Source organism: Natator depressus, chromosome 9, assembly GCF_965152275.1.
Source record: "Natator depressus isolate rNatDep1 chromosome 9, rNatDep2.hap1, whole genome shotgun sequence".
In the NCBI taxonomy this organism is placed as follows: Eukaryota; Metazoa; Chordata; order Testudines; family Cheloniidae; genus Natator; species Natator depressus.
Window position 1 is genome coordinate 8,190,092 of NC_134242.1, and position 27,564 is coordinate 8,217,655.

General features: G+C 62.5%; 1 protein-coding gene across 1 annotated transcript; it reads right to left on the bottom strand.

The window, feature by feature from the left end:
- Nucleotides 1–275: 275 nt before the first annotated feature.
- Nucleotides 276–27,378, bottom strand: CHRD (chordin). Its single transcript, XM_074963469.1, is given in 24 exon segments — nt 276–1,150; nt 1,605–1,698; nt 2,036–2,190; nt 3,094–3,196; nt 3,575–3,678; nt 3,810–3,866; nt 4,162–4,255; nt 5,302–5,502; nt 8,031–8,144; nt 8,465–8,697; nt 8,892–9,048; nt 12,019–12,135; nt 12,736–12,749; nt 12,752–12,841; nt 13,162–13,309; nt 13,407–13,489; nt 13,722–13,862; nt 14,136–14,277; nt 14,559–14,655; nt 22,650–22,767; nt 23,043–23,189; nt 24,591–24,717; nt 26,004–26,107; nt 27,211–27,378. Coding segments are annotated over 24 exon segments (2,835 nt in total). The 5' UTR covers nt 27,347–27,378; the 3' UTR covers nt 276–1,091.
- Nucleotides 27,379–27,564: the final 186 nt, after the last annotated feature.

The window sequence follows — 27,564 nt, forward strand, 5'->3', positions numbered from 1 at the left end:
CCATTCCTCTAGGCAAATCCCACTTCAGTGCCACCAGGGGGTGCTCTAATCCCACCAGTGTTAAGCCTGAGGGAGGGGGAACAGCAGAGATCTTGGGCAGTGGAGAGTGCTGGATGGAGGGGGGGGGGCTGTCTCAGGCAGAGGGGGTGCTAATCCCAGGTGAGGGCAGGAGGGCAGGACATGCGTGTGGCCGGTCCCAGCGGTGCTCTGGCTCCGCACGCTGACGGTGCCTCCCAGCAGGGGGCAGCAATGAGAGGCAGAGCCGCAGTGGGGCAGGTTCATTTGTTTTTAATAAATACACAATCTCCCCAAATTCATTTGTCTGCGCAGGGCGGGGAGGGCCCGGGGCTCCGCCCTGAGCGAGGCAGGGAGGGGCCCGCCCTGAGCAGACTAAATTATTGAAGATTAATTTGTCTGCTCAAGACGGACAGGCCCTCCTAGAACTATAAATTACACGACAAACCCAGACAAAGAACAAGCAGAGAGAGGAGAGGGTGGAGGAACAGGGAGATTTTACACTATGTACAAGCCAGGCCTGGGCCATGCCCAGGGAGCCCAGCTGGGACGGGACGCAGGGCTGCACGGCCACAGGTATTGAGGGAGAGGCTCACCTGGGCCCCCATCCCCGCAGTGGCCGTGTGCCTCCCCAGAGGGAGAGAGGGTTTGGGGGCACAGGGAGGACAGCACGCCAGGATCCTCAGCCTCCCAATGGGATCAGGGCCGAGTCCCATACTATCACGGAGCCGGGCTGTTGCCATGTGCAGGTGCAGCCTCTGCCCAGTGTCATTCCCTGGGGGGCCCAGCTTTGCAGCAGAGCCAGCCAGCCCCCTCAGGGCAGAGGCAGGGGCCCGGGGCTCTCCCCAGAGCAGCGGCTCAGGCCTGGGTGGAAGCAGAAGGCTGAATCTGTCATGTTAAACAAACCAAAGAAACAAAACTAGTCTAGGGCTGGCCGGGGGATTGGCCTGGGCCACGCACCCCAGCTTCCCCGCAGCCAGCAGGGAGCAGTGCCCTGGGCTGGGGCAGCACAGTTCTTGGTCACGCGACTGGGCGGCTGCTCCAGACCAGCTCCTCCTCCTCCCACTGGTGTCCGGCTAGCGGCTCCAGGCCTCTGGGGCGTCAGCTCTGAGCTTCTCCTGGGCTTCTTCTGGGGCTGCGGAACAGAGGCAAAACCACTGAGCAGGGTTCGAGTCAGCGAGCAGGGGGCTCGCCCAGCCCTAGCTCTGCCCTTGGCAAGCATCCGGGCTGAGCTCTGCTCGGGCCAGGCCCCAGCGGGACCCTGCAGTGAGGCTAATCTCGGCCCATGGCTGGGCTGAAGGGGCCAAGCCTGGACTTGTGAGGCCATTGGCCCGGGGAGGAGTCTGGGCAGACCTGGAGATCCCTCAGCAGCGGTGGAACCTGTTCCCGGGAAGGGAGGCGCCTTTGATACCTTGGGACGTGGCAACTCGGGGCCCACCCTCCCGGATCAGGGCCCACCGACCCGGCGCCGAGTGGATCAGGCACGCAGGAGCCATTGGAGAACACTGATCCCCAAGCTGTGCACAAGTGCTGGGAGGAGGGCAGGGGAACAGACCAGGGATGGACAGACAGGCCGGCCCGACACTCACCCCGGCACCGGGCGCAACAGCGGGTCTCCTTCTTGGCATGACTGGAGCAGGAAGCGGGGGAACACTCCTGGCGCTGGCAATGGGTCTCCCCGGACTGCAGGGGAGGAGAAGGGAGTTAGACAGGGGCCCGGTGGGCCTGGGAAGAAAACCAGGGGCCTGGCCAAGCTGCAGGGGATGGAAGGAGCTTTCCTGGGTGGGGGTGTGGCCAGGAGGCCTGGCCAGGTTGGAGAGCAGGGGAGGAGGGCACAGGGGGCCTGGCTGCAGATAGGTCAGTGCCCAGAAAGCCTGTTATCCAGCCTCTGATGACAGAGCTCCCTGCCCCCTTCACAGCATGGGGCCTCTGGTTCCCCCAAGGGCTCGGAGAGGCTGTTCCTGGGCTTGTGTCCATGCAGCGATCCGGGGGGCGGGGGGGGGCGATCCCACGCACTCACCACACACCAGCAGGTGATGCACTTCATCTCCCCGAAGGGGGGCACCGTTGGGTGCCAGCTCTCGTTGCTCATGTACCACTGGCGCCCAAAGCGGCAGGCCCGGGGTCCGTCGGCCTGCATCATGTCCGACAGCTCAGGGGGGCTCTTCTCCGGAGCTGCGGGGAGCAGAAACACAGGCAACGCCCTGCCTTAGTGGGGCGGAGCGGCTGTCTGCCGTGCCCCCCGGAGATGCCTCCTCGCCCCCCAAGGCGGCGTGCCCTGCACAGGGTGGAGCAGGAGACAGAGCTTCCCCAGACTCGGAGGCCAGCAAGGGGGAGCAGGGACCCGATCAGAGCCGGGGCCCATCTAACCTGGCCTCCTGCCTCGAAGAAGGGGTAAGACTTCCCCCTAGTGGGCAATCATGGAATAACCACCCCGAAGTTTCTTCCCAGCTGGCTCCCCAGGAGTGTGTGGCTGGCAGGAGAAGGGTGGGTGCAGGAGAGAGGAGGGCTGGGACCACAGATCCTCCAAGCGGACTGGCCTGCCCAAGGGGCCGAGGATGCCAAGCCTGAGATGGGGATGGAGCCGCAGCCTGGGACAGCTGAGCATCATGGGAGCGAGAAGGGCGGCCCACCCTGCCCTGCACTAGAAGCCTTACGCGAAACCCTCGGGCAGCGGGTTCAAATCCAGTCCAAGCTGATGGCGCCGGCTGAAATGAGCTGGATGCTCTCAGCCCAGACCCTAGGTGCCCGCACTGACCACCGCCCCACAGCCAACGGGTCATGGGGTGCAAGCACCCTCCACTCCACCCCACTCCCCACCCCCCCCCGGCGTGGGGCTAGGCCCATTGCTCCTGTGGGAGCATCAGGGACTCCCGCTCTGAGCAGTGATCTAAGCCAGCTGGAGGGGGGGGGCCTGTGGAGTGCCCAGCATGATGCGGCCCCCAATCTCATCCAGGGCATGAGATGTTTGTGCATCCATGCCGGGCGTGGCAGAGCGGGGCCCTGACTGCAGCTGAGCGCCCTGGGCATGGCGGCGAGGCAGACCATGGCCACACGTGGTCCGGCTGGAGGATGCACCTGGGCACTGCTTGCAGCAGTCGGACGGGCTGACTCGAATGGGGTTGCTGCAGGTCAGGCGCGGGCACTGGACCTTCTCACAGTGCACTTCACCCGTCGCTCCCTGAATGGAGAGAGGATGGGGTGGGCTGAGACCACATGGCACCAGGAACCCTTCACCAGGGGGCCAGAATCCCAGGGTCAGGAGCCAGAACCCAGCTCTCAAGGGGCTGGGAGGAAACCCAAGGGGAAACGGAGTTGCTGAGGGCTCCCCACTGACTGGGGGCACATACACTCCCATCCCCCCACACTGGGCTCTCACCTGCCCCATGGATCCCATCCCTGGAGCACTCCTCCATGGCACACCCAGCCCCAGGGCCCCTTCTCTTGTCCTGCAGGAGGGGGCCCAGGTTCAGCTGAAACACAGGGCCATGCCAGGAGGAGCCATGCCCAGCGCTGGGCCCACTGGGCTGCCCCTCCATGGACAAGGGCTCCACGGTACCTTGCAGGTGCAGATGGCGCATTTGATCAGGCCAAAGGGGGGGACCACAGGGTGCCACCGGGTGCCAGCTCCTCGCCATGTCTTGTCGCCGTCGAAGTAGCAGCCTGGGGTAGCAGATGGGGAAAGCGTTAGAGATCCGGAGCCAGGCGGGGCAGAGGGGCCCAGAGAGAGCCCTGCCTCCTGGGTCGGGTCAGGGCTTACTGCCCGCCCTCCCCTCCTGCCGGGCAGGACTCACCCTCGCTGCTGTCCCGGGCTTTCTCCGCTCTCAGCTCTTCCTGGCTTGCCTTCCTCTCTGTCCAAACAAGAGGAGTCCGTGAGGGACAGACACACGGACGCTGGCTGGGCCGGGCGCTCTGCCACAGCTGGGCCAGCTGCCCGGCACTGCCAGCCCCTTGCTGGGGATACACAGATGCCTCCACAAGAGCTGCACCCTCCTCCCAGCTCCCCCTTCAGCCCAACACACCGCTCCAAGGCAGACTGCCCCTTCTGGAACCCCCTGAACATCTCCCTGGGCCCTGTGTCACAGGGTGTAGCCCCCTCCCCACCCCCACGGCCCTCCTCTCCGTCAGCAGCCCCCAGCCCAGTACCTTCACAGACCGGGCAGCACCGGTCCTCTAGGTGAACCTGCTGGGTGCAGTTCAGGGGCTGGCAGAGGATCGGGTCGCAGATCACTGTGCGCTTCTGCGGGAGGGGAAAAAAAAAAAAATCACACATCTCATTAGACACCGCCCAGCAGAGGGCATCTGGCGCCTTTGTAACCCCAGGGAACTTGGGATGTGGATCAGCAGCAGGGGGAAGCTAGCGGTTGGCGGTCACCCCTAAACCCAAGGGAGGGGGCACAGCCCTGGGGTTGAATCCGTGCTGCAGAGACGGACAAGCCGTAGACAGAGCCTACCTGCCTCCCGGGAGCCAGGCTAGAACCCTGGCCTTACAGCGCCAAAGCCACAGGCTTCTGCCGCTGGAGCTGAGGGAGCTCTCCCTCGAGGCAGCAGCAGCAGGTGATCGCTTATCCTCTCTAGAAGCAGGCCCTCAGCGGCTACAGTGGCACATGCAGGTGCAAAGCCAGTTACACACTCAACCCAGAAGGGATCCCCCCCCCCGCCCCCGAGGCCTGAAGCAGCGGCCCTGCCCCGGGAGCCTACTCTGCCCACAAGCAGCCCATCCGGGGCTGCCGGGAAAGAAACGCCAGGCTCCACATGGGACGTGTCTCCCTGGCCCACAGCCCCTGAGCAGGGGCAGCCCAGGACCAGAGAGCTTGAGGTCCCTGCTCCCCACCCTCCCCAGGGGCCTATCTCCGGAGGGGAAGGAGCAAGAAGTGACGGGGTGCAGGAGTTCAAGAGGCAGCTGGATGGGTGCAGCTTTACGGTGGGCTGGATGGAGAAAGGTGCCAGCTGGGGGGTGGGGGGAGTGCCTGGGGGTGGAGGGTGACAAGGAGCTGGCAGACAGAAGGACCCGGCTCAGCTGGTGGAAGCCTGGCACACCAGGGCAGCTGCCAGCATTAGGGTGGGGATGGGGGTGCGTGTGGGGGGAGGCTGACTGAGAGGCCGGCCCCTCGCTCCCACCCTGGGGGTGGCTGCAGTGACCAGGGGAAGGCAGGCACCCCTCCTGGCTCCTTGGCCTTAAGGAGCTAAATGCAGACCAATGCCGTGCCCAGCCCCACGGACTCGGTCAGAAGCCATGGCAGGTGCCAGGGTACGGCAGCAGCCTCGGGGATCCCTTGCACCCACCTGGCAGCTGCAGAAGGAGCACTTCCTGTCGTAGGCAGGGGCCCAACGAGAGCCGTGTGCTCGATGCTGCCCCTCAAAGAAGCAGGAGTTGGGGTCTTTCTTCAGTTGCTCGGGGTCCTTGGGCTTGGGCTCTTCTAGGAGCTCATCCTCTTCAGGGGCCAGCCGGACGCCCCCCGACTCGCACTGGTTGGGAATGTGCACCTGGCAGGGAAAGGGCACCAGCGGTTAAGGGGCAGGGCTGCAGGAGGTGGGGGGTTATCAGCCAGGGCCTGGCCCAGAAAGTACATATGAACGGCCAGGTTGGGTCAGACCAATGGTCCATCTAGCCCAGTGTCTTGTCTTCTGCCAAGTGCCGGTGCCAGGTGCTGCACAGGGAATGAATGGAACAGGCAATCAAGTGATCCAGCCCCTGTTGTCCACTCCCAGCTTCTGGCAGTCAGAGGCTAGGGACATCCAGAACATGGGGTTGCATCCCTGCCCATCCTGGCTAATGGCCATTGATGGACCCATCCTCAGTGAACTTTCTAGTTTTTTTTTTTTTTAAACCCTGTTATAGTTTTGGTCTTCACAACATCCCCTGGCAAGGAGTTCCACAGGTTACCTGTGTGTTGTGTGAAGAAATACTTCCTTTTGTTTGATTTAAACCTGCTGCCTGTTAATTTCATTGGGTGTCCCCTGACTCTTGTGTTATGTGGAGGAATAAATAACACTTCCCTATTCACTTTCTCCACACCCGTCATGGTTTTATAGACCTATGTCATATCCCCCACAAGTCGTCTTTTTCCAGCCAGACAGTCCAAAAATCTTTTCAGTCTCTCCTCACACGGACGCTGTTCCAAACCCCTAATCATTTTGGTTGCCCTTCTGCGTATCTTTTCCAACACAAATATCTCTTTGCTGAGAGGGGGCGCCCAGAGCTGCCCGCAGGATTCGAGGGGTGGGCACACCAGGGGTTTCACTAGGGGCCCTGGGATATTGTCTATCTTGTTCTCTCTCCCTTTCCTAATGGTTCGGAACGTTCTTTAACCTACACAAAGGTGGCGCTGCTGAGCCAGGCCTGCAAGGGCACAAGCTTGCTCCCACACTGCAGTTATGAGGACAAGCTCGCCCTGCTGCCTTCCACCCCACGCTGCTGCCAGTCACGGTCCCCCTCGCCCCATGCGCTGCCCCCGCCGGATAGCGCTGGGGCTGCCAGCCAATCCCGCCTGCATCCCAGAGCGCTGCCCCCTGCAGGATACTCCGGCCTGCAGCTGGACAGCGCAGCTTGCACCTGCCCCGTCTCCCCGTGGCCAGGGAAGCCCCCTACTTCCCCTCCCTGCTGTCGGGAGAAGAGGATTGAGGAGAATGGAGGAATTAATGCAAGTTTTCTTTAAAGAATAAACTTCCTGTCCAGCTCGAGCCCTGGCACCCAAGCAGCGGCCAGCCCTGCTACATGGTGCCAGCCAGAGCAGTGCCAGGGGATGCCAGGCAGCAGCTGCTCCTGTTCCTGCACGGCCAAGCCCCCTCCCTGGGGAAGCAAGTCTCCCGGGGTCTCCGGGGCAGCCAAGACACAAACATGCTGCAGCTGATGAATAGCGAGGAGGCAGCTGGAGGCGTCCCAGCCAAACATAGCTTCTGGGAAAGCCGCCGGGGCTCCGGGCCCAGCCAGGGAGCGGATGCTGCTCTGTCTGCAAATATCCCCTCCCGCTGGTTTTTCCATCCTGGGAGCCAGTGGAGTTAGCACCCAGGAATACCAGGGGCAGGGCTGGTGCCAGGGACAGGCACCGCTGGCCCAACACAGCAGCTTCCGAGCCCGGGGCCCTGAACCTGGATGAGGGGGTCAGCTGGAGGAGCAGGGGAGCAGAGGGGCCGAGGGTGGGGAGAGACTGAGCCAGGCTGCTCCTTCCACTCCAGCTAGCCTTTGCCTTCTCCTGCAGGGGTCGGGCAGAGGGCAGGGCAGGAAGGGCATTAACTCTCTGCTTTCTGGCTTGGCCCACACCCCCTCTGGGAGCATTGATAAGGAGGGGGCACCCTGAACTGCTGTCTGGAGGGAGACCTATGCTCTGGTTGGCCTAATCCTTGCAGGGGGGCAGCATGTCCTGAGTTTCCAAATGTCAGCTGAGCCGGCTCGGAGAGGGATGGGCTAACGCGTGTCTTTCCATCTCCTCCGGTCTGGCTCAGGCTGCAAGCGACAGAGTTTGGGCTCATCCCAGTCCCTACGGCGCAGCAGTGCCCAGCACGGTCCCTGCACAATTTGGTACCATCGGCGGTGGCTGCTCAGCAGAGGCCTGGGATGGCAGGGGGCTGCGAGTCAGGAGCGAGGCATCGGCCCCAGAGAACTCTGCATGCAGTGCTGGGCGGCCCATTGCCCCAAAGTGGCAAAGAAAGGGCAGGCAGCTGGTCCTGGAGGAGCCTGCAGTGACATGCACTCTTGGGAGGGTGGATGCATGGCCTAGCAGGGACGCTGGGTGCTCCTTGCTCCTGTCCGAGGGATGCGGAGTGGTCTCACAGCCCGGAGCAGGGTAGCTAGTGCTGGGGTCCCCTTCTCCTGGGCACCCGGGTGGAGCAGGCCCAGCAGCACAGCGCCCCCCGCCCGCTGCCGAGGGGGGGGGGTCGCTGGCCCTGGCAGGCTGCGACCAATCTGGCCTGAGTCAGCCTTTGGCAGGGCCTGGCGCCTGGCTGGGTCTGGGACTCCCGCAGCTGCTGCCCAGGGAGCGGAAAGCCGGAGGGGGTGAGTCAGTGGCACCTACCCTCCCCCGCATCTCCCCGCGAGGGTTGACTTTGGTGCTGACTTGCAGGAAGGCCGTGCCCTGGGCCAGGTGGTGCCGCAGCTCTGCGTCCAGGTCCTTCACCACGCCCTGGGCCTAGGCACAGAGGAGGGGGGCATTAGCGGGGCCCGTCTGCTCCCCTGCCCCGGAGCCAGGGCCAGCACAGAACTGCCAAGGTTAGAGGGGGCACCGTGCTCTGGGGCGGCGCTGCTCCGAGAGCCCGGTACCCCCAGCCCCTCCAGCCAAGGGTCCCCCTTTTCTCCCCAGCCCCTCCCCCAGGCACCCTTCCTCCCCACAAGGGCCCCATCACTCCCCCCCAATCACCCCTCTCCAGCCACAGACCCCCCAGCCCCTCCCCCAAGGACCCCCTTCCCCCCCAGCCCAGCCCCAGGCACACCGCCCCACAGGCCCATCACCTCGGTGCCGTAGAAGCCTTTGAGGAGCCGGGTGTGCTCATGGCCGCGCTCGCCCAGCTCGGCGACGCCGTGCAGGTGGGCGCTGATGGCGACGTCGTCCGACTTGCCGAGCCCGCCCACCACGATCTCGTAGTGCAGGTGGCAGTGCTCGTCCAGGGAGACCCAGGCGTGTCCCGCCGAGCCGGTCCGCACAGGGGGAGACACCAGCTGGCCAGCCAGGGGGATGGGCAGCTCTGGGCACAAGGGGCACGGGTCAGACACGTGCTTCCAGCTATGCCAGCAAAAGGTGTCACCCGCCCACTCTGCAGTCCCTGGGGCCAGCCCCCGGGGTCCCTGACCTACAGAGACCCACCCACCTCGTGCCCTCCAGCCCAGTGGGGCTGGCAGCCGGGTGAGGGGAAACAGGACACCACCCAGCAGCAGGTACCTGAATATCGTGCCAGGAGGCCGCTGTACAGCAGGGAGCTGATCTGTCCCCGCACTTCCCCCTCCTCAAAGTCCTTGGTGGCCACGTTGAGGAAGAGCTCGCTCTGCAGTAACATGTGGGTGTCCCGGGCGTTCATGTGCTGCCAGGTCCCGCTGGCCTGGCCAGGGTGGGGGGAGAGAGGTTAATGTGCTTGCTGGGGGAGCCGGGGAGAGAGACTATCACTTTCTTTCAGAAGCACCCACATAGAGGGGGACAGAGCATCACGCTAAGTGGGAGTGGCCTACCCGGCCACACAACCCTGACAAAATGCACCTCCCATCCTCCTCCAGGGGCTGTGCCACTATGGGTAACAGTCTACTACTGCTACCAGGTAATGGAGTTACTCTTTTAGCTCAAGCGATTGACATCTGTACTGTGGTGCTGAAGGTCCCAGGTTCAAACCCTCTGCTGAGGCAGGGGTGTTACCACCCTGCCCATACGTACTGAAACAGCATGGGCCTTGCCCCAGAGATCTTATGTGGGCTGGAGAAAGGGGTCGGACATATAACATGCTGAACTAGCCACAGCCAGATGACACTATCTTCTCATAACAGTACAGAGGGAGTGAGATGGGGCTGGTTAAACATACAGAGACTGGCCCCCAAATCTCTTCCAATCCAACCACTTTGCCTTCCCAGCACGGCATCTGCCCCTTCCACATCCCAGCCGCATGATCAGCGGAGGCAGATTTAATGTCCGTGTGCAGAGTGGGACGGAGAACAAGGGGCTCCACAATCACTATTGATCTCACGTGAAAGGTACGCAGCCACCGCAGGGCGATGAGCGGACGACACGAACTCAGTGGGCTGCCCCACCTGGCATCCTGTGCTCAGCTCTGTGCCCCTCATCTCCCAGCGGAGAGCAGGGTTCAGAGACCGGCGACAATGGCTCAGCAGCCTGGCTGGGAATTCTCATCTGGAGAGGGGCTGAGATGTCTGGGACAGTTTAGAGAAGAGATGTGATAAAGGGCTACAAGCGGATGGCAGAGGGGGACAGTAAACCCTCCCCTCATACAAGGGTGAGGGGACGCTCGTTAAATCTAAGAGACAAGTTCTAACACTGACCCAAGGGAACAGGATTGTCCTAGGCATGTGATAAACCTTGTGGCAATGAGTCCCCCAGGCATCACTGAAGCCAAGAACTCATTAGGATTCAGACCAGGACGTGGGTAATGAGAACATCTCCAGCTACATTAGAGCAGGAGAAACACTTGCTAGGTGGGATATAAATCCTCAGGCTTCAGGGCATAAAGGGCTGGCTGCCTGGGGTCAGGAAGGAAAGTGCCCTGTGGGTAAGTTATTCCATAATTGCCCGCCTAGGGCCATTTTTCACCCCTTAGTCTGGCACTGGCAATTGTCTGAGCTAGACGGGCCTCTGATCTGATCCAGCAATTCCTATCAAATCAAGAAGGGAGCAGCAGGCAAAGGGGAACATGCAGCGTGAGATTCCACCTGGACACATGCAGGCCAGGGAGTAGCCTCTACAGAGCTGGCGGAAAGGCCAGCAGGGCAGGGAGGGCAAGAAAGGGCTTTGGAATCTAGCTAGAGAGGAAACGGGCCTATTCCGATGGGAGGAGAAAGGGGGAAACGGAGGCCGATCTACACAGCCCTGGGGAAGGAGCGGCTCAAAAACAGCACAAAAAAGGATCAGTGAGAAGAGGCTGGAGGAATGAGCAAAGCAACAGATCAAAGGTGACAGACGTCAGGGGTGATTCTGCAGGGCCCTAACCCAGGACAAGTGCCAGGTGGGTGTGAGACGCTGTCACTCCGCTCTAGGGTTGGGTATTGCGCACCCCCTGTGCCATGGTGGAGCACCAGGCCTGGAATACACACATCTCCGGACTGGACAGTACCCCAAACTGCCCCAGGGCTCTTGGGGTTTGGATCAGGCCCCTCTCCAGCCTGGGACTGCCCCCCCCCAGTATTTGCCACATGGATTTTGCCTGCAATCTCTTTAAGCACCTCCTCAAGGGAGGTGCCAGCTGCAGCCAGGGCCAGGTTGCCCAAGGAGTCTTGGCTGTGCTTTTTCTCCACGGGTTTATTCCCAAGGCCTTTGCCCTGGTGATCGGGGCCAAAGGGCCTAGGCTGGATCTGGCTTGTTCTGGCTGATCGGTAGTGGTGGTGGGGGGCAGGTGGTGGAGGTAAGTAGCATGGGGGTTCTGGAAAGGAAAACTCCGCTCTCCCCCTGCTCACATACCCAGAGCCCCCATGACTTCATGGAGAGCTGGCAGAGGGCAAGAGGGGGCCCAGGCTCCTGGGGCAGCACCAGATTGGCGTGGCTAGGAGAGCTGTCACCGGGACGGACCAGGGGAGCCATGTGGCTCAATGCCGCATGGAGAGAGGACGCAGTTACTGGGCAGTGCAGGGACATCGCTGAGGAAAAGGCCAGTGAAACACCCCAAATCCTGAATCAGGGGCAGAACAGACACCAGCCATAGTGGGAGGGCTAGAAACAGCACAGGGGGAGGATAGGGCCGCGGGGGACTCCGGAGAATGGAGTCAACGTACATGAGCCAGGAACCAGAGCCCTGCTTGAGAACAAACCTCCGGGATCTGCTCTCTCCAGCAGCCTAGCTTAGCACCAGCTATCCCCTTGGATCAGGGCCTCCTGGTCCAGAGAGCTTCAGTGGGCAAGCTGGAGAAGGAAAGATCCGGACCCCAGCCCTGGGATCCTGACCAGCCGAGGGAGCGGGCAGCACATCAGACAGAAGCTTGCCATGAGGCACAGCCCCCTCAGTGGCCAGTGTGATTTGGGGGTGACAGATGCAGGAGTCTGGGAGTACAGAGTGCAGAGCGGGGAGAGGGTCTCTCAGCCGGACACAGCTGTCCCGGGCCCTGTTCCCAGGCGAACAGAAGGGACCGGAGAGAGGAGCCGCCCAGGCGAGCTGGAGGAGATCCAGAGGACGAGGCACGGGTCCACATCCAGGGGCTCTCAGCCAGTGCACCAGGATCTGGTCCGTTAGACTGGACAACGGCTGGAGGGGATGGCCCCACACTGCCCCCACAATCATCCTCCAGGGGAGGGGTCTAGCCAGGGCCCCCTGGATGCTTATCCACCCCCAGCGTCTACCCCCCAGCAGGGCGCTCACCAGCCCCTCCCTGTAGCTGGGCGTCATGTCAAGCAGGATGTTACGTTTGTTCTTCCTCCGCGGCTTGGTCTCCAGGGTGACGCTGGTGACTTCACTCGCCGTCCCTGGCTACCTGACCTGGGGGAGGCACGGGGGCAGCGCGTTAGCAAAGCTCCCCAGGAAAAATCAACCCAGCTGCACCCGTGGGCGTGGAGAGGGGCGCGGTGGTCCGTCCACCCATCCTTACCGCCACTCAGCACTATCCATTCACAGCACTGCGGACGTTACCCGCATTAACACCCTTCTGCAGGGCAGGACCACTAGCCCCTTTTCACAGGTGGGAAACCAAAATTCAGGACAGGGAAGGGAAGGGTCGTGATATGCAGGCTCCCCCCAGCCCCAGCCACACCCCCCCTCCCAGGGGCTGGAAACAGAACCCAAGAGACCCGACTCCACGTTCCAATGGCAGGTCTGCCTGGGGTTCCCAGCCTGCAGGGGGGGTATCACAGCTCCCAGGGGCACATGGACAGGTAGGTGTGTGTGTGTGGGCACTGAGCACCCACTATTCCCCTCCCCCCCCGTCGGTGCTCCTGGAGCACCCATGGAGTTAGCGTCTATGCCCTCCCTGCTGGGTCCCAGTGTGGAAAGGGTTGAGGATCAAGGTGCTCATGTAGGTTTCTCCAAACACTCACAAGTGTAGCCCCAACCCCATGTTGCCCCTGCACCGACCCTCCCTACCTGATACTCCAGTGTCCGTTCTCATGGAGCATCAGCTTGGCAGACCCCACAGCTCCTGTCTTGGTTGGCAACAGGGCATCTCCTCCGCACAGCACGCTCTGGATGGCTGTAATCAAGAGGGGCCACAGGGCTCTCAGGCATGGCATCCAGAGCCACCCTGTGCCCCGGGTGGCCGCACGGCCAGACACCACAACACCATGTGCTAACCTGGACCTCGGGCTGCCTCCAAGGGAGCCAGGGCCGATGGGCCACCCTTCCCTTCCGGGGGCCTCCTGGGGGGTGGAAGGCTCCGCCCTTTCCCAGGAGGCTCCGCCCTCTGACACTCCCATTCCAGCAACCCCTTGCCCCCCAGCGGACCCAGCAGTCCGTTTCTTCAGCTCCTATCCTGCTATAGCGAGGCCTCGACGTCCTCTCCCTGCCACTCACTGTCACAGCTCTTCCTGGCAGTGATGTAGCCGGCGATCTGGCGCAGGCGCCTGCCCTCCGTCTCCGCCGTGATCTTCAGCTGCCCCTGTGCGAGCCACAGCATCTCGCGGCTCGACAGGTCGCTCAGCACCTCCGCGAAGTCTGGGTCCTGTGGAGACAGCCACCAGGAGGAGGGGGAAAGTGCCATGGCTTGGCTTCCAGGGGACTGCGGGGAAGGGGGAAAGGGTGGCAAGGGGGTTGTTTACCTGCATGGTGATGTTGGCCCTGACCTCACGCAGCACCCGGTTCTGGTGCAGGATCCGGACCCTAAGTGAGACCCAAGGAAATTCTGCAAAGGCAAAGAGCATTAGACAGGCTGCCCCCAATGATCCCCTCCACCCACCACCCCACCAAACATCTCCACAATTCTCCCACACCCAGTCCCTCCTCCAGTGACATTACACAGCCCCTGACTGCCCCCACACAGACCCTTCCATCCCAACCCTCCCTGCCCAAGTATGCTCCGCCTGGTGCGAGAGCCCCAAGGCTGCTCCAGGCCTTGCCTCGCTGTCCCCACTTACCTTTGTCCGCCGGCTCCAGCAGCCCCTTGGCCATGAGGATGAAGTGCAAGTTGTTCTCGGTGTCACTCAGGGTCAGCATGGCGATGCCCCCCGTGCCCATGTGGGTCGGGTCCACGGAGGTCAGGATGGCGCTGAAGGTCTCTGGGATTGAAAGGGTAGAAGGTTGTGAGGGTCAGCCCGGGGGGGGGGGGGGGGGGGATGGGCAGGAGCCCTAGGGACACAGATAACCCGGGCGTGGGGGCAGTGAGACATCGGGCATCCTGAATGGGCTGGCTGGAACTCGGGGCATTGGCTGCCACGGAGACCCCAGCCAAAGGTACTGTGGCCAGTAGGGCCCCCCATGCAATCAGGCCCCAGACACCCAGGGCTCTCAGAGCTGCCCCAGGGCAGGGGCAGCGGGAAGGGGAAAGTTACCTGCGAAGAGGGCCCGGTGCTTGATGATTGGGCCTTGGATCTCGCCAGCTGGCTGAGCCTTGGTGACCAGGGAGATGCGGAGCTGCTCAGACTTCAGCAGCCGGATGGAGGGTTTGTGCAGGTTCCGCCACATGCCGCAGATCTGTGGGGAGGGGCAGCTGGTGAGTGGGGAGGGGCGAGGTAGAGAGGGCAGGGCAGCCCGTGCCAGAGCCAAGGGGAGAAAGGTTCAGGGGAGCGAAGTCCCACGGACACGAGGGAGGGACATCGCTGGCAATGGGGCTGGCCCAACGGAGGCAGCATGGAGAAAGGAAGCGGCCCCAGAGGGCACAGAGGCCCGTGGGCAAGGATAGCGTGGGCGGGGCTGCCTCCTGCCTGGCCCAGCCCCGGGCCGCTGTCTCAGCTGCCCACGGGGGTGCCACTCACCATGCCGTCCTGCAGGGAGACGCTCTTCTGCACGGGGTGCTCAAACAGGACGTTGCCCTCGGGGTCGGTGAAGCGGACGCGGCTCGGCGGACCCAGCCTGCGTGGGGGGGAACCGGAGCGGCTGAGCGAGCCAGGGTGGCCAGGCAGAGGGGGTGGGGGGAGGACACACTGGCCCTGCCTGGCCCCCAAAAGCCCTAGCTGTGGCTCCCAGAGCTGAGGCCCTTCACCCCAACACGAGCCCCAGGGGAGGATCTCCTTTCCAGGGCCTTGTCTGGTTGATCCCTGACCCATGGAAGGTCACCCGGCTTCGGGGGACTCCCTGACAGGCCCCATGGGGGCCAAAGGGGGTGTGTGCAAATTCTCCCCAGTCTGGGGCACTATAGCGACGGCCACCATAGAAACACATTCATTGATTAAACCAGAGAGTGGGCAGATGGGGCAGATAACCAGGGAGACCGGCTTCTCACCGGCTAGCCACGTGCTGTGCCCTGGGGGCTGCCTGGGCCAAGGCCTCTGCAGGGAGGGGATGATCCCTGTCTCGGCGGCACAGACACCGAAGTGCTGGGCAGAGAGGAGAACCGGAGTCGGAAGGAGACATCTCCCCGGGGATCTGAGAATCGGGGCTGAGCCAAACGTGCAGTCCGTGCAAAGCCGGCAGAGAAGCATCAGGCCTGGGCTAGGGGCCATGCAGGGGCATCTCCGTCCCGCAGCTGCATGCAACGAGAGCGTGCGTCCCCCTGGACGGCTGAGCTGGCAGACTGCAGGTGGGGTCTGGAAGTGGCTGAACCGGGTTTGTAACCAGGCAGGCTTCTTCTCGTGTATTATTGCGCTGCTCCCCTGAGACTCCAGAGAGCTGGGGCGGGGGACCCAGGGCACCTCCTCCCGCCCCCCTGCCCCTTGGTCTGCTATGGGGCTTGCGTGAGTGTGACGATGTGACGCAGCAGGGAGGGGGGAGTGTTGACCTGGGAATGTGCCCTGGGGACGGGAGACCTGAGAGCCTGTCACCTGAGCCAGGAGGGGGAGGGGGAGGTGACACCTCTGCTCAGGAATGTGGACGGAGGCTGCAGCAGGGAACCTGCTCGGTGGGTTTAGTTTCAGTTTGGGGCTGGGTGGAGGAACACAGGGAACCCCAGGGCTGGGGTCTAAGCTCCCTGCTCCCCCAGAAGGACTTCACTGAGGGGTCCTGGGTGTACCCACAAGCTCTGTTTTGGACTGTGTTCCTGTTGTCCAATAAACCTTCTGTTTTACTGGCTGGCTGAGAGTCTCAGTGAATCCCAGGAAGAGGGGTGCAGGGCCTGGACTCCCCCACACTCCGTGACAACTGGTGGTAGCGGTGGGATCTACTGCACCCCGTGAACGGCGCTTCCTGCAGTAAGTGACTGGGGAACAGTAAAACGAAGGGGGATTGACGGGGACCAGGCGTACTGAAGATTCAGAGAGAGACGGTTTCAGGGGGCGGTTAACCCCTGGGAGTGTGTGACCAGAGAGAAGGACTTTTGCAGTAACAGGGTCCCCCGGGGGATTGCAGCAAGCGGTCCCAGGGGCGGAGGAGTCTGCAGCTCGACCCTGGCAAAGAGGTGGTGACCTCAAGAAGGACTGGCACACTAGGGGCTTTTCCTGGAAACCGTGGCCAGCTGGGAGATGTACGCTAAACGCCTTAAGAGCGACCTGGTGGAGCTGTGCAGGCAGAGGGGGCTGCGCGTCGGGAGGTCCACCAAGGAACAGCTGATTGCCCAGCTGGAGGAGAGGGATCGCTTGGATGACCCGATCCCTGTCCCTGAGGGAAGCCGCCCGGCGGACGCAGCGTGGGCCCTGGGGCCTGACCAGGCTGGGAGGGGTCAGACTGCTGCCCAGGACACCCCGAGACCCTTCCTACCTATGCCTGGGGGAGGGGTTGTGGGAAGCCCAGCGAATACCGAGGGCCCCCTGACCCCAGCAGCCAGCAGGGGATCCTCCCAGCGGAGCTCCCCATCCCTGGAGCGGATGCGGCTGGAATGGGAGAGGGAGAGGAAAATGAGGGAGCTGGAGGATCATGAAAAACAACGTCAACATGAGGAGAAACAACGTCAACATGAGCAGGAGGAGAAGGAGAGGGAGCGTCAGGAGAAGGAGAGGGAACGTCAACATGAGCAGCAGGAGAAGGAGAAACAAAGACAGCATGAACTGGAGCTGGCCAGGCTGAGGAGCAGTGGGGCCCCGGCTGCGGTGAGTGAGGGGGGACCCAAGACTGCAAGGAGCTTTGATAAGTGCTTCCTGGCCCAGCGGAAGGAGGGGGAGGACATAGATAGCTTCCTGACGGCCTTTGAGAATGCCTGCGAGCTGCACAGGGTTGACCCTGCAGACAGGCTCCAGTTCCTCACCCCCTTACTGGACCCAAAGCCGTGGAGGTCTACAGCCGGATGACAGGGGCAGAGGCTGGGGACTATGAACTGTTCAAACAGGCCCTGCTCCGTGAGTTTGGGCTGACCCCCGAGATGTACCGGAGAAGGTTCCGGAGTCAGCGTAAAACGCCTGAGGTCACCTACCTACAACTGGTCAACAGGATGCAGGGATAAGCCCGCAAGTGGACAGCGGGGGCCAAACTAAAGAGGACCCTGCTTGACCTGTTTGTACTGGAGCACCTGTATGAACGGTGCCCTTCCGACCTGAGGCTGTGGCTGGTGGACAAAAAGCTCGCGAACCCCAGCATGCAGGGCAGCTGGCCGACGAGTTTGGTGAACAGTCGGTCAGGGGGTAGCCGGGAGGAGTCCCAAAAGAACAGGCCCCCCCCGATGCAGAGAGAGAGTCACCATGGGGTCTCCCAGCGGGGAAATAGGGAGAACCCCCTCCAAAGGGGAACGCCTGGTGTCGGGCCCCTCCGACCCGTTCGAGGGGACCAACGTGACCTGAGCTGCTATCACTGTGGCCAGAGAGGCCACGTACGGGCCCAGTGCCCCGGGCTCAGGGACAAACTGAGCAGACCCAACCTACCCAGGGTTAACTGGGTAGGGACTCAGCTGGACGAGGGGCAGGCGACCCAGGAAAGGGGGGCTACCAGTTTGCCACCTGCTCAGGAGGGAAGAGTACCCCCAGCCAGCCCCGCCAGAGGGCTGGAGGCTCTGGACTCAGGGTGCTCGGTTTACAGGGTGGGTGCGGGGCTGTCCCTCCGGAGAGAGTGCCTTGTTCCCCTGGAGGTGGATGGGAGGAAGGTCAATGGATACTGGGATACGGGCGCGGAGGTGACGCTGGCCCGGCCCGAGGTGGTGGCCCCAGATCGGGTGGTGCCCAACACCTACCTGACCCTGACGGGGGTGGGCGGGACCCCATTTAAGGTGCCCGTGGCAAGGGTACACCTGAAATGGGGGACCAAGGAGGGCCCCAAGGATGTGGGGGTACACCACCATTTGCCCACTGAAGTTTTGATGGGGGGAGACCTAGAGGACTGGCCAAGCGACCCCCAGACCGCCCTGGTTGTGACCCGTAGCCAGAGCCGGCGAGGGGCACTGCGACCTGACCCTGGGGAGGGTACCACACTGGAGGCGCGAGACTCTACTCGGGGTGGGGAGGGAGCGCCGAGGGGCACGGCTCAGAGAGGCTGCGGCCTCAGACCTGGCCACGGAGGGGGAACCGGGCCCCATCCCTTCCCCAGCCGCTGAGTTCCAGGCCGAGTTGAGGAAAGATCCCTCCTTGCAGAAGCTCAGGGACGTGGCCGACCTCAGTGAGGGACGGACCATGAGGAGAGGCTGCCAGGAGAGGTTCCTGTGGGAGAAGGGGTTCCTGTACCGAGAATGGGCTCCCCCAGGGGAAGGGGAGTCCTGTGGGATCAGGAGGCAGCTGGTGGTCCCCCAGAAGTACCGCCGCAAGCTCCTGTTCCTGGCCCATGACATCCCCCTCGCAGGGCACCAGGGAATCCGGCGCACCCGGCAGAGGTTGCTACAGAACTTTTACTGGCCCGGGGTCTTTACCACCGTCCGGCAGTATTGCCGATCCTGTGACCCCTGTCAGAGGGTGGGGAAGGCCCGGGACAAGGGGAAAGCGGCGTTGAGACCTTTGCCCATCATAGAGGAGCCTTTCCAGAAGGTGGCCATGGACATCGTGGGGCCTCTCAGCAAGACGACCCGGTCGGGGAAGAAATACATTCTGGTGGTGGTAGATTTTGCCACCCGCTACCCCGAGGCAGTGCCCTTAGCTTCCATTGAAGCAGACACCGTGGCAGATGCGCTCCTGACCATTTTCAGCCGAGTGGGGTTCCCCAGGGAAGTCTTGACAGACCAAGGCTCCAACTTCATGTCGGCCCTGCTCCGGTGCTTGTGGGACAAATGTGGGGTCCGGCATGACTGGGCCTCAGCGTATCACCCCCAGTCCAATGGGCTGGTGGAGAGGTTTAACGGGACGCTAAAGATGATGCTGAAAACCTTTATGAACCAGCACCCGCAGGATTGGGACAAGTACTTACCTCACCTGCTGTTCGCGTACAGGGAGGTGCCCCAGGAGTCTACCGGATTTTCGCCTTTCGAACTGTTATATGGAAGGAGGGTGAGGGGCCCCCTGGACCTGATGAGAGACGAGTGGGAGGGGAAGGCCACTCCCGATGGAGAGTCAGTGGTGGAGTATGTCCTGACCTTCCGAGAGAGACTGGCTGAACTCATGGGCCTGGCCAGGGAGAATCTGGCCAGAGCCCAGAGGAAGCAGAAGGTCTGGTATGACCGCACGGCGCGGGCCCGTGCCTACGCCACCGGGGATCAGGTGATGGTTCTCATCCCCGTGAGAAAGAACAAACTACAGGCCGCCTGGAGGGCCCGTTCAAGGTCGTCAAGCAGCTCAATGAGGTAAACTATGTGGTGGAGCTGTCGAACCGGGCCCACCACCGCCGGGTGTACCATGTGAATATGATGAAGCCATATTATGCCAGGGGGAATGTGGTGTTAGCTGTGTGTGGTCAGTGGGAGGAGCAGGGAGATGACCCTTTAGTAGATCTATTCCCTGGGACCAGAGCTGGTTCCCCCCTGGAAACAATCCCCCTCTCGGATCAGCTCACCCCTGCCCAGCAAGCTGAGGTCAGGGGGGTGCTGCATCCGTACCGACAGCTGTTTTCCAACCAGCCTGGACGCACTAATCTGACTGTCCACCGGGTGCAGACAGGGTCGCACCCGCCGATAAGATGCTCCCCCTTCCGAGTCACAGGGAAAACTGCTCAGGACCTGGAAAGAGAGGTCCGGGACATGCTGGCTTTGGGGGTGATCCAGCCATCGGCCAGCCCTTGGGCCTCGCCGGTGGTGCTGGTCCCCAAAAAGGATGGGTCAGTCCGGTTCTGTGTGGACTATCGGAAGCTCAATGCCATCACTGTATCGGATGCCTACCCCATGCCCAGGCCGGACGAGCTCCTAGACAAGCTGGGAGGAGCTCGGTACCTTACCACCATGGACCTTACAAAGGGCTACTGGCAAGTGCCGCTGGATGCAGATGCCCGGCTGAAATCGGCCTTTATCACCCTCTGGGGCTCTATGAGTTTCTGACCCTGCCTTTCGGCCTCAAGGGAGCGCCGGCCACCTTCCAGCGCCTGGTGGACCAGCTCCTGAGGGGGATGGAGAGTTTTGCCGTGGCGTATATTGACGACATCTGTGTCTTTAGCCAGACCTGGGAGGACCACGTGTCCCAGGTTAGACAAGTGCTGGACCGACTCCAGGGGGCTGGGCTGACTGTCAAAGCGGAGAAGTGCAAGGTGGGGATGGCTGAAGTATCTTACCTGGGCCATCGGGTGGGGAGCGGCCGCCTAAAGCCGGAACCGGCCAAGGTGGAGGTGATCAGAGACTGGCCCGCTCCCCACACCAAAAAGCAGGTCCAAGCCTTTATTGGGATGGCAGGATACTACCGAAGATTTGTGCCCCACTTTAGCGCCATAGCCACCCCCATCACTGAGCTATGCAAGAAGGGGAAGCCAGACAAGGTGGTCTGGACCGAGCAGTGCCAGGAGGCTTTCCGGGTGCTGAAGGAGGCTCTGGTCAGTGGCCCAGTTCTAGCAAACCCAGACTTTGACAAGCCCTTTGTGGTGTTCACCGACGCCTCCGACACGGGACTGGGGGCGGTGTTAATGCAGGAGGATGAAAAGGGGGAGAGACACCCCATCGTGTACCTGAGCAAGAAGTTGCTACCCCGGGAGCAACACTACGCGGCCATCGAGAAGGAGTGCCTGGCCATGGTGTGGGCCCTCAAGAAACTAGAGCCCTATCTCTTCGGGCGACACTTCACCGTGTACACCGACCACTCTCCCCTGACCTGGCTGCACCAGATGAAAGGAGCCAACGCCAAGCTCCTGAGGTGGAGCCTGCTCCTGCAGGATTACGACATGGACGTGGTCCATGTGAAGGGAAGTGCCAACCTGATAGCGGATGCGCTGTCCCGGAGAGGGGGCCCCGAACTTCCCCAGGTCACTGGTCACAGTGACCCCGCTCAGTTCAGTCTCGAAGGGGGGAGAGATGTGACGCAGCAGGGAGGGGGAGTGTTGACCTGGGAATGTGCCCTGGGGACGGGAGACCTGAGAGCCTGTCACCTGAGCCAGGAGGGGGAGGGGGAGGTGACACCTCTGCCCAGGAATGTGGATGGAGGCTGCAGCAGGGAACCTGCTCGGTGGGTTTAGTTTCAGTTTGGGGCTGGGTGGAGGAACACAGGGAACCCCAGGGCTGGGGTCTAAGCTCCCTGCTCCCCCAGAAGGACTTCACTGAGGGGTCCTGGGTGTACCCACAAGCTCTGTTTTGGACTGTGTTCCTGTTGTCCAATAAACCTTCTGTTTTACTGGCTGGCTGAGAGTCTCAGTGAATCCCAGGAAGAGGGGTGCAGGGCCTGGACTCCCCCACACTCCGTGACAGTGAGCACCACCTACTGGCTCCAGGGTGAGGAGCAGGATGGAGATTGGAGCTTATTATCCTCCATTGGGTTATCCATCCAACAGGGGCCCCAATCCTGAAAGTGTTCCTGCACAGGAAGACCCCCTGCATTGGCACGGAGCCTGCTGATGGCAGAGGGGCACCATGCAGGCAGACCCCAGAGCTCAGGGCAGTGCCCCACTGACTCCAACGGGGTCTGTGCCAGCCAAGGGCTCCTCCAGCACAGAAGCAGTTGCAGGATGAGGACCCGGGATTGTAAACAACTTGGGGCAGGGGCCGGATCCTCTCCCAGGTCTGCCAAGTGCCAGGCACTCCAACGTGGCTAGAAATAATGCGCGTTTCGCCTTCTTTGGCTACGCTGACTTCGTTTCAAATTAGTCACCACTTCACTATGCAAAGCCCTAGGAAAAAGAGGGGGGCGGGGGGCTGCAGCATCAGAGTAGCTGAGCTCAGCTCCCTCCTCGCGCGGATCCAATTGAACCATCAGCGATCCTGAAGGTGGGGAGGGATTGATTGCAGGTCCCTGAGCCAGGCCTGGAGTGGCGGGGGCCTGCTGAAGGCGGCGCTAAGCGCTCCGAGGAGCGTGGAGAAGCGGCTGGGCTCGCCACCATGTGTGTTTGGACCCGGTTTATTGGATCCTTTCCCATTTTCCTGAATTTGTTTTTAATAAAAACCTTGAGGAAAGGAATGTTCCTGCCTGTGACGGAGTCTCTGGAGTCCCAGGGAGGAATTACCGGGGCTGTTCAGCTGTTTCGTAATGATATTAGAGAAATACCAGCTGCCTATCAGACGGGCTCTGAAGGCCTAATAGACAGGAAGCCAGCGAACAGTCAAACCCCAGAGACCGGCTTTGCAATAACCCTTTCTCGGCTGATAAACAAGAGCCACTTGCTACCTGCTCGGGCAGCCTGGCCCAGGGATTGGGCAGCTGGGGCACTGACCTCATCTTGCTCATGACAGCGGGGTGAGTGGGATGCGAGTGCAGGGACCTCCCCGCACGGGTGCCCACCGACTGCCCAGGGCAGGCATGCAGAAGCAGCCTGGGTGTCCTACAAAACTGCAGACTCCCAGCATGGACACTGGCTGGAGGGCTGGAAATGGACTAGCCCACCCCCCCGTCCCATCTACGATCCATTCCGACTGCAGACGAGGAGGCTCTGGACTCTTCTGTTCAGCCTCTGGCTGGGAGTTTCCTTGGGGCTGTCCCAGAGCCTGGGGTGGGACTGACCTTTCGTAGTTGATGGAGAAGAGCAGGTAGGAACGCACGAGTGTGAACCTGGCTTTAGCCACAGCGCTGGACAGGGGCAGCCAGGGCTCCGCACCACTGGTCAGCAAGGCCACAAAGTCTGGGGGAGGAAAGTGGAAGGAGATCTTAGTTATTCCTTCAGCTCGGGGCCCTGGGATGCTGGGTTCTGCATGCAGGGGGGAGAATGCAAACTGCCCCCCAAGAGTCCCTTTCTCCACTGACATCGGGGTGGGGAGGGGACTGTGGCTCGCAGTCTCTGGGGTTTACTCTTCTAAACTTAGCAAATACTGAATCAAGCCTGCAATACATCCCCAGCCCTCCTGCCCCATCCCAGGCCCATTGCCCCCCAGCCACCGAGGTCAGGCAGAAAACTACCTGTGCGGCTGTCGTCCCGGGTGAGGTCCTCCGAGCTCAGGTAGGAGCGGTCATTGTAGCTCTTATGCAAGTCGTCCTCCTTATCCTGGAAATACTCGAAGCTGTCGAAGATGGGCTCAGGCCTCTTCTCCGGGACGCTGGGAGAGGCTGAAAGGAGAAGCATTACAACCATTCTTTGCATCTTCAGTGCAAGCGGGGCATGTGGCATAATCCCCATCTCTCCGAGGGGGAAACCGAGGCGCAGAAAAAGAAGGGACTTCGTCCAAAGTGACTCAGCGAGCCTCTAGCAGAATCAGGAATGGCGCTCTGCTCCCCTGACCGCCTGTCCCTTCTGCTCAAAGCACTAGCTCACGTGGAACATGGCTTTATACGGGTACCCAGGATCCTGCCCTGGTGAGTGCTTTATGGCAGTTGCGGTGCAGGGGTTTCATAAGAGCTGAAATAAAACCTCAGCACAACACAGTAAATCCCCTCCATGGACAGAGCAGCCTGGGCCCCACAGGAAGCACCAGGGATGCACCTTAATGGCCACCTTGAGGCTTTAGGGTCACCTGCCTCTCCCACCGGAGCGACAGAGGAGGACTCCTCCCCAGACAGTGGTGTTCCCGCTTACAGCTCCCGCGGAGGCCCCCGAGCCCCAGAGGGGCACCGATGTCTCAGGGGCCAGCTCGGATTCCATTCGGCACACGGCACGCCCACAGCCAGAACACCAGGAGTGGGGGAGAGAGCACGGTCCCAGAGCCGGGGTCCGTGCCTGCCACCCGGTCCGCAAGAGTGCCTGGTGCCTCTGAGAAAGGGGCCGCAAGCCCCCTAGTGGACAATTATGCAATAACCTTCCCACAGGGGAATTGTCCTCCTAACCCTGCTAACTAGTGGAAGTCTCTTGCCTGGAGGCAGGAGAGTCTGTGTGTCTCTTGTACAGGGTGTAGTTCCAGCCAGGTTTTAGCCCTAGACCCCTCCCCGCAAAGATCAGACCCTCAGATATTACCGTGATGGGCAGTCATATAAAACGCTAGGGTGGAAAAGCGAACAGAACAGAGGGCAACAGAATCACAGCAGTAATAATAACAAAAGGTGCTAACACGAGCACCCCCCCCCCCGCCTCCCCTTCTTGGTCTGGGCATTGTCTGTTTTGATTGTAAGTGCCTTGGGGCAGGGACATTGCCTTTGATTGGACTCTAAAGCCCCTTATGACGACCCATTCATGAATGGGTGGAACATCGCCAACTTCACATGCCATCGGTTTCAAAGAGGCGTCAAAGTTTCGAGCACTGTCCTTCCCCGAGCCGTTCCCGTCCCCCCAGCCTTTACCACCACTTGTTTCTCTCTTCCCCACTGCTGCCAAACAAACAGGACACTGCCTGCACGAGGGGCACCCACTCCACACAACGTCTGTCAGACACACAACGCAAACGCTCTGAGCAAACCCCGCTTTCCTCCCATCGCTTTCGGGCCCAGCCACGCGCAGCGAGCGAGACCCGTCACACGGGAGCCACGCAGTGTGCTGTGACGTGCAGACAGTCCCAGGAGAAAGGCAGGGCCTCTTACCCTTTGGGCAGGTCTTGCAGCAGTGTCCCGGCAGCAGGACAGACTCACTGCAGGGCAGGGCGGGACAGTCGTGCTTAATATTCTTACAGCTGACTTTGCCTGTTGGTTTCCCTCGGCGATTCCTCTGCTGGGATGGAAGACAGAAATATTCTTCACCATGCCCTCGTGTGGCCTGCTTGGTGAGAGACCCAGCTCCCAGCCCCACAGGGGTGACCCCGTTCCCCCCAAGCCCCAGCTTAGCACACCTGCCTGCAAAACTCCTCAGCTCAGCCCCCCCACAAACAGGCCAGTGCCCCCTTCACAGGCACCCCTCTTTTCGCACAGGCCTCCTGCTGATCCCCTCCAGGCTCGCCCTGCATGCAGTCCCCCCGCACTTCGCCTCTTGGCTGCCTTAGAGCCATTAGCGGTGCTGCTGAGCAGCAGACCCCGTGTACGCCAGCCTCGGGTTCCCCCTCCACGGCTGTGCACAGCTGCTTCCCAGCCACAAGTGCCCCCCACTTCCTGGCTGTGTGTCCGGGCCGGGGGGGCCGGGCTCTGGGACCGAGGGCCAAGGCCCCCTTTGCAGCCCCCTCTCCCCACTGCAGCCAGAGGAGCAGGGACCAGCCAGGTGTGTGTGCAGGACGCTGCCATGCTGGCGGTTTGCTCTGTGCCTCCTGTTACACGGGCACAGGGATTCGCCGGTTCCACGCACAGCCCCTCCCCTCACAAATGCCCAGTTCCAGGAGAAACAGGGGGGCTGCTGAAGGCTGCAGCAGATGTGTCCTGCTCCTCAGAAAGAGATGGAGGGGGTAGGAGAAAGGAGGGGGAAGGGCCACGGCCCCCTCTAAACAATTTCCTTTCCTACAGCTCTGTACTGCCCCTGCCCCCAGGGCTCTGTACTGCCTGTCCCCGCCCACCCCCCCGCAGAGCTCTGTACTCCCCCTGCCCCCAGGGCTCTCTACTGCCCCCCACCCCCAGGGCTCTGTACTCCCTGTCCCCGCCCACCCCCAGCAGAGCTCTGTACTCCCCCTGCCCCCAGGGCTCTGTACTCCCTGTCCCCGCCCACCCCCAGCAGAGCTCTGTACTGCCCCCACCCCAGGGCTCTGTACTGTCCCCATCCACCACCACCAGAGCTCTGTACTTCCCTTGCCCCCAGGGCTCTGTACTCGCTGTCCCCGCCCACCCCCTGCAGAGCTCTGTACTCCCCCTGCCCCCAGGGCTCTCTACTGCCCCCCGCCCGCAGGGCTCTGTACGGCCCCCCGTACTGCACTCCCCTAGGGTGGAAGGGGAGGGGAGGGGAGGTAGGTGCTCACTGCCTGGGGCTGTGGGGCGCCGCAGCCAAGTGGGCGGAGGCTGGGCTCAGAGGGGAGTGTGGGGCCCAGGGTTCGGGGGGGGCCCCCCTGGGTGCTCTGGGAACAGGGGCTCCCCGCTTACCGGCTCGCAGTAGCAGACCACACAGTGCATCACCCCAAAGGGCTCGCCCAGGTCTGGGTGCCAAGTGTCCTCCAGGGCATAGAACCTTCCTCCGAACGAGCAGCCTGCGGACGGGGGCAACATCCTGAGAGCAGGGCCGGCAACCCAGGGCCCAGCCCTGCCACTCTGCTATCCTGCTGCACCTGGCCTGGGCCACCCCTGCCACCCCCCTGCAGCCAGCCCTGCCAGGCCGTGCCCCCCATGCCATCCCCTATGGCCAGGGCCCCTCCACCCAGCCTGTGCCAACCCTGCTCCCAGGGCACATCCTCTACACTCTGCCATGCCACTCTACCATCTTACTACACCCAGCCTGTGCCACCCCTGCCATCCCCCAACCACCAGGGCCCCCCCCAGCCTGTGCCAACCCTGCAGCCAGGGCACACCCCCTACACCCAGCCCGTGCCACCCCTGCCATCTTGCTGCTCCAAGGGCACATCCCCTACACCCAGCCATGCCACTCCTGCCATCTTACTACACCCAGCGTGTGCCATCCCTACCATCCCCCTGCAGCCAGGGCCCCCCCAGCCTGTGCCAACCCTGCAGCCAGGGCACACCCCAAACACCCAGCCCCGCCACCCCTGCCATCTTGCTTTTCCCAAGGCACCTCATACACCCCCTGCCCATCCATGCTTGTCTGCCTGCTGCAGCTGGCCCAGGGCAGGTCTCCATCCCCCCCTTCACCCAGCCCCTGGTGCCCTCGCCCTGCAGCGGCTGGCACGGGGCAGGGCTGGCTGGGCCAGGGGTCAGGACTGAGAGGCGATGAGATCCTGCGCTGGTGAGACGTTGCCCGGCCCGGCCCCTCCCCGCCGCTGTCTCCCGTCCAAGCCGAGCGCACAGGGGGGTGTAAATCCATCAATGCGAACCAGATGGAGGCTGGAGGGGTAGCTGTGCCAGGGAGGGCAGGAGTCGCTCCGCAGGCCCCGCTCACCCCAGCCTGGCCCCCCAGCCCGGGGCTGGGGAACGTCCCAGCGCAGAGCCCCCGGCGGCCCCTAGCAGCGAAACCGCTGCGCCCCCAAGCCCCCCGTGCCACCCTGGCAGCCGGGCTCCCCCACCCCGCGCGGGGCTCTCCTGCGCCGCCCGGGGGGCTCCCACCTGCCCACCCCCGCCGAGGCTCCCCACCCCGGCCGGGGTCCCCCTGCGGCCCCCCCCACCACACCCCGGCTCCTACCTGCCGCCCCCTTGGAGGGGAGCGGGTCCTTCTCGGGCTGGATGGGCAGAAGGGGCTTGGGACGGGAGGCTTCGCCCGGCGCGGGGCAGAGGGCGAGGGGCAGCAGCCCGGCCAGCAGCAGCGGCAGGGCGGCCATGGCCAGAGGGGCGCGCAAGGCTGGGGGACCCCGGCGTCCGGCTGCGCAGCGCGGGGCGAGTCAGGGGCTCCCAGTGCCCAGGCACCGGCCCCCGGCAGGTTTTATGGGCTCCGGCACGGGCCGCGCGGAGCGGAGGCATCCTGAGCAAACAAAGGCTCCGCTAATGAGGCGCCGGCAGCGGCCGGCCCGGGGGATTAGAGCCCCCAGCGGGGGTCCGT